This window comes from Anabas testudineus, chromosome 17 (genome assembly GCF_900324465.2).
Source record: "Anabas testudineus chromosome 17, fAnaTes1.2, whole genome shotgun sequence".
Taxonomy (NCBI): domain Eukaryota; kingdom Metazoa; phylum Chordata; class Actinopteri; order Anabantiformes; family Anabantidae; genus Anabas; species Anabas testudineus.
Genome location: NC_046626.1, coordinates 7,781,389 through 7,792,165, shown reverse-complemented (window position 1 = coordinate 7,792,165; position 10,777 = coordinate 7,781,389). Strand labels below are relative to the sequence as shown.

Here is a 10,777-nt window from a genome sequence, read left to right as displayed (position 1 = left end):
GCACCACAGACGGACTGCTGCTACCGCACAGACCATTGGATGCAGGGACAGTCCACCACGCAGCCGAGGCTTCCTATTCGTCCACAAGCACTGTCTGTTCAGCGAGGATTGGACGACGTCTAACAGTCTGTCCTGAGATGGGACAACAGATGTCGCACTTCTTCCTGGAACCAAGATGACGGAGGACGCGAAGAAGAAGTTATGAGTCGCGCTCAGGATATGCCAGAACTAAATAATGTATAAAGTACAATTAAACTCTTCCTATCACTTCATATATTTGTAGACATGTTTATATAACCTAAATATAGAAATTCCGCCACCCTTTGTCAAATTCCTTAAATGGAGACATTATCTTTCGTTTATAAAGATTAACGGTCAGGCGCGTCGGGGCAGCCCTCCAGAGAATTGAAGGGGTCCTCGGAGTAGTTTTCGCTAACAAAGCAGCCTCCAAAATGTCGGGAGAGGTGTATGTCTTTTGGCTCCTCTCTATTTTACAAACGGTGAGTTGATTAGCTTTAAATAAGAGCATTACATGCAGCTTTCAGAAGTGACTTATGATTAGCATAAACGTTTGGCGACGCTGTCAGCTGTGTAAAGATTTGTTCCGTTTTGCGAGCCGCATCCTGCTGTAACCGGGCTTCAAAATGACGTGGCTTATCGTCAAAACCCGTGTATCCTGAAGAGGAAGTGAAGGCTCCTGTGTTTATTTCTTAGCTAATAGATGTTTCTAATTTGTAAAAACAAAATCCACCTGTTTTCAAAATTTAGCTACGCATCCCAGTCAAAATCTGTGTTATGTATGTAGTCCCAAATCACTGTAGCTAGCTAAAAAAAGATAGCTGTGCCACTGTGCGAGTGAGTAGTCAAAATACTATGTCTAGGTTATGGACATACCTCAGACTGTTATATTGTCTGTTCACCCGCATTATTGTCACATTAACATGTGATATGGAAATTGTTTATGACTGTTTGAGCAAACTGCAAAACAGCTTTTAAAATCACAACTTTAGAGTTGACCTTAACTGAACACAAAACATTGTAGTTGCGTTACTACTCTCAAGCAGTACTCACCTCACACTTTGGTTTTCATCCCAGTCGCATAATATACTTTTAATTCAGTTAAACCGAATTGCTCATTGCCTCAAGCCCTAATTGCAAGCTTTGCTATTAGTCACACCTTTGGTCCCTGTGCGTTTTCATATGAGATGTGGGCAAGTAACAACGTTTTCTTCTGTCTGCCCTCTCCAGGTGTCGGCGTATGGTGCCGAGCTGTCGTCGGAGGCATGCAGGGAGCTGGGCTTCTCCAGCAACCTGCTGTGCAGCTCCTGTGACCTGCTAGGGGAGTTCAGCCTCAACAAGCTCCAGCCCGACTGCCGGCACTGCTGCCAGCAGGAGGCCCAGATGGAGGCCCGCAAGGTAAAGGGAACAGCAGAGCTCAGGATTCAGGCAAACACAAAGTCCAATTGCCTGTCGAGATACAGTCCCATTGTGTAGCATGCTACAGTGACATTATAAAAGTGTCATAACAGCAGTACACCTCAATGAATAGTAGTAGAACTCAGAGGACCAGGCTGTGTCACTAACTGGGACTATTGACAGTCACAAACTCTCAGCATTTTAAGCTGCTACTAAAAACAATCCAGTTCTGTTGACACAGTTGTAGCATCAGATCTGAGCTGCCACACACAAACTTTGTCACTTGTTGTTTGTCTTAATCGATCTCTTGACACTCCCCATGAGGTCAGAATGTCAAGTTTTGCAGACTTTTATGTCATCAGTGAGGAGGTGTTACTGTGTGCTCATTGCTCTGTTGATTACAGCAGAGTCCCTGCTGCGCTCCGGCAGATAAACACTGAGTCAAGTGGTGGTGGAAAAACAATGTAGTTTTTTTTTTTTTCCTCTGATTAAGCAAAGGCCCAAGAGCGTGTGTGGTATCCCAGCAACAGCACCTTGGAAAAACGTAGAGCACACCTCATTACACCTCTTGATAATACCTCCTTTTCACACAGGCACTTAAAGGAAAGATTACACCTCTTCCCCCTCACAATTTGAATAAAAATGTCACTTAGAGGAAGTGTGTGTCTCCAGCTGCTCTCTGAGGGTACCAGTCGAGATGACAGTGTCACTAAGCACATTTTCCTCTCAGACAGCAGCAATTATCTGCCTTAAGAATTCTTTCAGTCTTGCATTGACATCAGTGCCGTGTCATTAAACATTCTGAGAAATGGCTTATTGCGGAGCCTAGTCGATTAGTAAGATTTACTGAGCATGGAGGACATTTCGGTTACTCATTTTCAAATATGTGCTTCACTGCAGAGCACCCGCGCATAACAGCACCCCAGCTCTCCTGGGTGCCACTTTACAGCACGTCTCTATGGAGCAGCAAAACATTTGAGTCTCTCAGTCTCAGTCTCTCAGTTTGCTTTACAGGAAGGCTCCATTTCAGGGCTTTAAAGCTATAAAGGATCAATTTCACAATATTTAGCATTTTTCTTTCTTTCAGACGTAAAGTGATTCTGCTACAAGTATTGTATAGCTAATGCTTAATATATTTTCGTTGTTGTGAGTGAGCCAAAGTGTGGCACTGGGAATAATAATCTCTTATTACAATGAAATATGGCAGAGATTGACTTTATTTTGATTCAGTCCTACAAACATCATCATTCGGATGCTGCAAATACCTCCTTAAGCTCCTGCAGCTTAAAAATGACAACAGTACAATATGCATCATTTACTCCTGTTTGAGTAAAAACTGTTAAAATTAAGAGCATCTGCAGACTTTGGACATCTTAAAAGGCTTCTAATGAAAATCTCTGAAATATGGCCTTACAAGATTTTTAAAAGCCTTAATTACTGGGACAACATTACGCATCTATAAACTACAAGTAAAACTGCTGTGGGTCTGACAGGTTTGACAGCGAAAAATGTGTTTAATTAGAAATGTGGTGAACCTGGCTGCATTTAGCTTCGTTAAAAAATTAACAATTTATTTGTGACCGCTTTTTAAAATTTTACTGGAAGGAACTAATGGGCTTAGGGCTGAGAGCCACACACATGCCAGGGAAGCCAGAAAATATTGAGAGTTGGGTCAATGTGCTGTTAGTTTAAGACTTCTCATGGGATTATCTGACTATAAGAAAGTCATAAGATATCACCAGCTTTATCCCTTAATATTAGAGCAAGGCTTCAGAGGTCCAGAATAATCTTCTTTTACGTAAAGGTCCTTTAAGCCAACATCTTCTGACATTTAAAGTGTTCATTATGATCTCAAATTTCACAGGTCTTAGTTAAACATGAAGGTCAGAACGCGCTGGCTATACTTTATCGGGATGTTTTCTGTATTTTCAACCTTTTTCTGATTCTCCTTATTGACAGTTCTACATCATTTATGTTGAAATTCTTAGGTAGAAATGAATATAGCCGATCTGTGAGGTTTTAGTGTTAGGTACTCATTCAACCCAATACCTCTTAGTATTATGAATTCATTACATGGTGAAGTTGTAAGTAAGGTAATCAAAATAAAAGTAATTAGCTTTTGATTTTTAAATCACTGATAGACGGGGTGAGCAGCTAACGGAAGAACATTTCAATATGTTAAAATGCTCAGGTCAATCCATGTGGAGCTGTCAGTTATCAGTTATTTCCCAGTAGAAACAGAGTCTTGACTTGTCTCTGATCTGCCATGTGTGGCAAAATGAAAAGTGTGAACATGTAATTTCAGCAGTGCTGTATTGTTTACAGAAGCATGGGAAAGATAGGAAGAGGAGAGGATCTCAGCTTTGCATGCTTAATTAAATCTGCTGTGTGAACCGGCCGACCAGACTATTTACAGCGCTCCTCTTAGAAATGGCGAGTAGAGCATGGTCCTGAAATACTGCTGTGACACTCCAATTTCCTTTAACTTATTGTATATTGGTGCTGGAGGTTTGATTACAAGTGAGCCCTGCACAAACTGCCATCCATCAGCCCTGCTCCATATGCACATGCTCACAGTTTAATGACCCCCAAGGAGTCTCCTGGACACGTTTATGAATCAGTCTGTCTGAATCAAATTACTCCTGCCGGCCAGGCGTCCTAACACCAGCAGCAGGGTTTTTTGTCTCTGTGTGCGGTAATTGATCTGTGGGGGAGAGCTCCTCACTCACTATCTTCCAATGTGTTTCTGTGCAGCTCTATGCTGGAGCCATCCTCGAGGTGTGTGGATGAAAACTGGGGAGGTTCCCTCAAGTCCAAGGTGAGTCCTCCACAGAGGATTTACTCTGATAGTTATTTTGTTCCTTAGAAATAACTGTTTCTTTCCTAAAAAGGAGTGCTTGCCTTAAGTGGGTTGTAGTCTTACTCAGTGAAGGGGAGTCACTTTTTCCAGTAGGTGGTCTAAGGTGCCTCAGGGCTTTTATTGTCCTCTGTCTTGGGACCAGACCTCCTGTCTCTGCTCAGTGTAACATTTGGTAAATTTGGTGTCAGGTTACATTGATGGAGTTACAGGAGCTCGCCTCAGTTTGGGCGTAGACGTCTGGAGCCCTGTATGTGCCATATGGCGGTCATTTGTTTACCTCAGCTGTGGCCAACGCTGTAAACACTGCATTCTTAGGAGGATTTGCAGTTGTCACCAATTACAGGCCTCCTTGCTATAAGAGAAAAGCCAATTGACTGATTATGTGACATTTGTCTCACTAGTGTTCTGTCTCCTCAGCTTTTGTCAGGAGTGATAAGCCGAAGATGTTCAAGGGTCTTCAGATCAAGGTATAGATGATGAATTGTGTTTATGATGTCTGATACAAACGCGTGATTAGATGCATTAACCTTCATCTGTATTCCAAAGATAATTTTAGACATTCAGACGATTCAAACATTTTCTGTTTGTATTGAGGACATGCCTGCCTTCCTAACACTCCTGTTCTTGTTTTGTTCACAAACCCCCTCCCACACTACAGTATGTGAGAGGCTCAGATCCTGTACTAAAGCTTTTGGACGATAATGGGAACATTGCTGAAGAACTCAGCATCCTCAAGTGGAACACAGACAGTGTGGAAGAGTTCCTAAGTGAGAAATTAGATCGGATATAGACAAGAGTACGTTTTTTGTTTGTTTGTTTTTTGTTCAGTTCAGGATCAGTTCACCCAAGTTACAAAAAAAACTATTTCACTCCTTGTTTTATCTATGCCTGCAGATAGGTTTCTCTCTAATGTTCCAACGCTATGAGATTTATGCTTCTACCTTTAGGCAAGTAAAATTTTGTTTGGGGCCCTGCACTGAAAAATACCAGTTAAAATATTCATAAGGAACTCGTCTGTGTCCTAATTTCCGCAGATTATGCACCTAACACTTATAACCGAACAGTGATCATTGGAACGAGTTTGTGAAGAGATGTTTGTCCAAGTGAAAGCTGAGTAACAGGGTCACTGTTTCTGGGAAGATCTGCAGCTGTAAATTTAGATTTTCAGTGTCTAACAACAACATGTTAAATTATATTCTCCTACATTTAATAGTGACACAAGATCTATTAAACCTTGAGCAAATTTAATGACCTACACAACTGGAGATTACTCGAGGCAAATTAGAATTCTCTTTTTGTAATTTGGATGAACTGGCTCCATTAGTTATTTACCAATTTGTACACAACTTGGCCTTGATAGATTGTTGTTAAATGACTGATCTGACTGTTTTTGTATCTGAAAATCATGGATTTCTTGGTTTGATCAAATAACGTATGTGAGAATGAGTAATAACTCAGTCACACCTGAAATAATTCACACCTAAACATTACAGGTAAATAATGGATGAAATGTGATTCATTAGGTTGCCCTGTTTTGTTCTCCATCTGTGAGAGTTTCTGTCATGCCCCCTCCATTCGATATTCTTGTATAATTATTTTTTTATAACGCTTAACATGACTGGGTTTGTAGTAAGAATGAATGGATCCGAGTTGCTCTCCGAATGCAGATGTCTTTGCTGGGACACACATTAGTGAAGGCCTCACAGAAAACCAGTGCTGGGATGTGAGGTTTGATGTATGTTTGTGTTTTTCAGCATCTTCTGCTATGAAGAGAAACTGGATTTCTTCTTACTAGATGCTGGTTTTTGAGAAAATGATGTGAAGGTTTAAATATGCAACAATAAACAAAGTGTCTGATGGTTTTTCTGTCAACAGTGTGTCTTTTTTATCCAGCAGAAATGTCCACAGATTCACATATGCTACCAACTAGATAACTGCATTGCTGGTGCCTGACTCTAAACTAAAATCAAACCAAAGACATGCATTTGCTGATATCTATTGGTGTGAAATGGTATTGCAGCTTACTGCTGCTGCAAGTGGACACCATGCCTGCACATGTACATGACCAGTTAATAAGCACGCCTACTCATTCAGTAACTGTAGTTTTGGGTGTAACCATAAAGATTCTCATAGATGTTTTCATTTACACTGCTTGATTTGTGTCTTATATGGCTTGTCTACAAAAAAAGTTTAAGTTCCATGATAATAATTATTAACTACACTTCCCCGTCTATATAATCATATGGCGGCTGTAGAAAGTAGGTGAACCCTCAATGTTCTTTATTCCTGCATAAATATAAGTTTCAGTTAATCTTCACATTGTCTTGTAGAATTTGCTTGTACAACTCGGAATTCAGAACTTTATCAATGAGGGCAAGTTGTTCTCCCCTGGAAGCTGCTAAACGGGCCCAGATCATGATACTGCCACCACCACCTTTCTACAGATGGGATAAGGTTCTTAGAACACATTTATATATAACACTTCTCATTTAAGCCAAAATGAAGGAATTCCTTGATTTTAGTTTTGGGACTTGCATACAAACATCTGCTCACAATTTAAGTGCTATTTATGTAAAAATAGAGAAATTCATAAGTTTACAAACACCCAAGTGAACTAAGCAAGAAAAAAACATTTTGATTTTAAATTTTAAAATCACATTCCCAAAACTAAGCCAAGTATGACGATGAGGTAAGAGGCTTTTCTGGCTCAGATTTTACCTTCCGTGTTCAACAGCTTGTATCTAAGGAACAGTGTGCTTAGCGATGGATGCCTCCTCCTTAAAATGTCCATAAAGCAACACGTGTTTTCTGTAGGTCCTCGGGGGCTGGTTCCATCAGTAGTGACGGTAACAGGAGCCACTTTTCACACGCTACTGAAATTAGTGTTTTTATTTTCAAACATTTAAATAAAAACATTTGATGAACTTAGGTACAAAAATGTCAATTGCATACAATACCTGTGCAGTAATGAATATTTAGTAGCCACTGAAGATGTGCATGTGAAAACTAAATATTTTTAAAGATGTTTTTGTTTTAAAATCTGCTAGTGTTGCTCGAGATTTGATATTTTTTAAAACTAATACAACATCTTTATTACGGCTGTTTTAACTTGAGACATATAGACTCATTATCAGAAAAATTAAAATGAAACATTGGCCAATAAAAAAATCCTTCCACAAAGCATGGAGTGAGAAGGTTAAAGTACAGGAAGTACAGGCCTTAGCAAACATACAGAGTCATTCCCAGTTACACGTAACGGTCTCTCTGACCTCCCGCTGACTGATGATCATCTGCGTCAGTTTTGGTGCGGGACGGAGGTTTATAAACAGCAGCTCCAGGATATCTGAAAGGCGCGAGGCAACAAATGGAATAAAGTTTCTGTTCAAAATCTCTCCTATCTTATCTCATGTACCAGTAGGTTGTCATCAGGAGTCATTCAGTGACAAAGAACTGAAGAAGTTCACGCTACAAATGCTACAAATCTGTCAGTTCTCACCTTGGTTTTTCATCCTTCACCATTTCCTTGAAAGCCAGTGACTTCAGGATGCCACCAACGACCAGCACACCCCCTCCTATCCAGGCTACAAACAGTGCAGGACCAAAGGTGTATCTGGTGAAGACAGATTAGACAAGGTGTGAGACCAGCATGTACGTAATAAGCTTATTATAACAAAACAAGCAAAAAATAATAGACTTAATGTCCTACGTGGGAACTCCTCCCATTCCTCCAGCGATCCCCATCTCCATCATTCCACTTTCATAATTGCTGTAGGTGGACGTCGTGAAACTGGCCACGATCTGATTGGCATAGATTGAAGCTCCTGCAATGCCACACACTCCTGAAGGAGGGTTTTACAGAGACATAGACAGAAGGTCACTCACTTTATTTTCATAATAAGATGCTTAAAGGACAAAGTTGGTGATTTTCTAGCTTTTTGTCAATGTCAACAAATTAAATAAAAACACGAAAAACCAAAAGTCTACAGTCTCTGAGATGGAAAGAGTGAAGTAAAAAGTGATTTGAAAAATTACTACAGTTGCATTTTTTAGATTTACAGACATTACATTCAATAGACACAATGTCGTTGTTGGTTTTGGACTCAGGATATAATGACAATAGCAAAAATGTTGAAAGTCACCAGCCTTATCATTGAACAGTCCAAATGAATGTTAGTAATAAGTGTGCATGATTTCACAAATTAACTTAAAATTAATTTGCTCTTTTTTAACTTTGCTCATGTTTATCTTAATTTGCATCTGTACCCCCGGTGATGAACATGATGCCAGCGGTGAGGCTCATCTTGGCCTTGGTGGGGTCCTCCATGCTATTCATGGTGAGGCACTTCAGGGAGAAAACTGATATCACTGACCCGAGCACACTCAGCACCACACCCACAATCATCAGGGCTCGCACAGCCTGGAAGGTACCTGGTGGACAAAAAACACACAGGCACAGACATCACACTGGGAAAGCTAAGCTGGATGCTGTAGCCAGGATCCAGTCCAGGCCAGAAGAACAGCCTAGCACTAAGTTAAACTAAGAATCAGTCACATAATTAATTATGAAATTCTCCTATATTGTTGTTCAGTGTCTTTAATAAAAGAGTTGCATGTTTCTAACACTACTGAATCATTTATGTACAACCACTACAAAACAAATGTCTCGTGCTACGTGACTTTTATTTTATTGTAAAACCTCAATATGCAAGTCTTGAAATGTGTTGATGTTCACCAGAAAATGATTTTCACCAATCTATTTAATGTGAGAATGTGATTCTCCTGCAGGTGTGTTGTGGGAACCTGCCCTCGTTTGTTCTGTTTCTGATAACTGTGTTGACTGAGTCTCGGCCTGGCCTGGTCCATTATAGTGACCAGAATGCACTGGGGCTAATGCAAATACTGATAAGACCATGCTCAACACCGGAACAAGGGCGGATCACAGACACTTTTTTTTTTAAATATCTTTAATTTTTTAAACTCTAATTAGTTATTCTCAGGAGAGTAATGTCTTTTATCAACTCACTTTCAACTAATGCCATTGTTACAGTTTCCCTTAAAAAAGACAAATGCTTCCACATTATGTGAACACATATGTATTTCTTTCAGGATTTCATTGGAGCTACAAAATTAAAACACAGGGACTTCCAATGTTTTTAAGGTATTTTAGTATTGTTTTGTGAATTAAAGTGGCTTTGGTATAAAATTTAATTCAATCAGTCAGTGACTATTTGGCAAGTTAATAACTTCCTCCTGACCCCTGGTACTAGAATTGCTTTCAAACAATTTAGTCCCTTTTTAAAATGTGGTTACTCGTTGCATCTGTGTTCCTGTGATCAGAGGAAGCTCAGCAAACATCTAACCAGCAGAAATGGGAGAACATAGACTGGGAAAATAAAGGAGAGTCTCGTCCTACCTGTGTAGCCCAGGAGGCCATAGAGAGGGCGGCACTCATTGAATCCAGAAGAAGTGGTCTCGCAGTCCTGCCACAGACCTTTGTAGGTGTAGACAGATGTCACCACCTCTCCCTGTCTGTCTTTGACACTCCAGTTGTTCATGGCAGTGGCTGCGATGAGGGCTGCTGCACCAATCAAGCCCAAAACGAATCCACCATTCTGCAGAATCGAAGGCGCCATCGTTGTCTCCTGTGTCAGAAGTTCGATGGTAAAGTCGGACGCACAGTGTGTGCTGAGCAGGTGGAGAATAAAAGGGAGCAAAGTGGCACCTTGTAGTGATGGCGACGTTGGGCGGAGGTGGTTGGGTTTCACCCAGCAGGTGATACAGTAGTATGGGCTGGGTTAGTTTGTGTGGACACAGTGGTGATAGGCACACCTGGCACCTAAATGTAAAGTCACTGTTTAAATGCAAATACAGGAAATTGAATCACTCCACTGCGCTTTTAGTAATCCGCCAACTGTTAGTCAGCGAGTAAATTATCATTTGTGACGCCCACGACCTCACTGACTGCATCCAAACACAGAGACATTACACAGAGTGAAGGGCTCCTCTCAACGAGATTGAACTCAATTGGCAAACAGGAAGGAAGTAAAACACACACAATCAAAATAACACACAATTTTCACCGAGAGGCTTATGTGACACTGACGTGATCCAAGGTCGAATGTAAAGGTTCGTGTTAGGTTACTTTAAAATGAGCTGTGTTAAACCACATTCACATTCACAGGGAGGTCAGAGGTGCCTGAACGTTTGAATTGAAAGATGCTCGACACTGTGTTGTACATAATAAAGATTAAATGTATCCCAAAACCCAAACACAGGGATACACTGTAGCACCAGCAGTCGGGTAAAGGTTGCACATTATAAGCTGTCGTACATCGAGACCCAGTGGTTTCAGTGCGAGGACTCATTCCCTCTTACTAACTGTGAAACAACCATGTGATTTCTATGATTCAGCTTTTCATCTTATCATTTTGTCAACAGCTGGGCAGGAGAGAAGTTTCTATTCTTCTCTTATCGCCACTCTCGTTCACAAACACTCACAAC

The 10,777-nt window shown here is 40.7% G+C and overlaps 2 protein-coding genes across 2 annotated transcripts; one reads left to right on the top strand and one right to left on the bottom strand.

Moving 5' to 3' along the window:
• The first annotated feature begins 410 nt into the window (after window positions 1-410).
• selenof (selenoprotein F) lies at window positions 411-6,148 on the top strand. The gene is made up of 5 exons (XM_026374444.1): window positions 411-500; window positions 1,249-1,416; window positions 4,171-4,234; window positions 4,694-4,743; window positions 4,935-6,148. Exons 1-5 carry the CDS (start codon window positions 453-455, stop codon window positions 5,064-5,066), a joined length of 462 nt encoding a protein of 153 aa, XP_026230229.1. The 5' UTR covers window positions 411-452; the 3' UTR covers window positions 5,067-6,148.
• A 1,374-nt stretch (window positions 6,149-7,522) lies between these two features.
• Window positions 7,523-9,909, bottom strand: cldn18 (claudin 18). Its single transcript, XM_026375277.1, has 5 exons — window positions 9,690-9,909; window positions 8,540-8,704; window positions 7,983-8,115; window positions 7,773-7,886; window positions 7,523-7,619 (listed from the first exon to the last, which is right to left on the bottom strand). The coding sequence occupies exons 1-5, from the start codon at window positions 9,907-9,909 to the stop codon at window positions 7,523-7,525; spliced, it is 729 nt and encodes a 242-aa protein (XP_026231062.1).
• Between the last annotated feature and the right edge of the window lie 868 nt (window positions 9,910-10,777).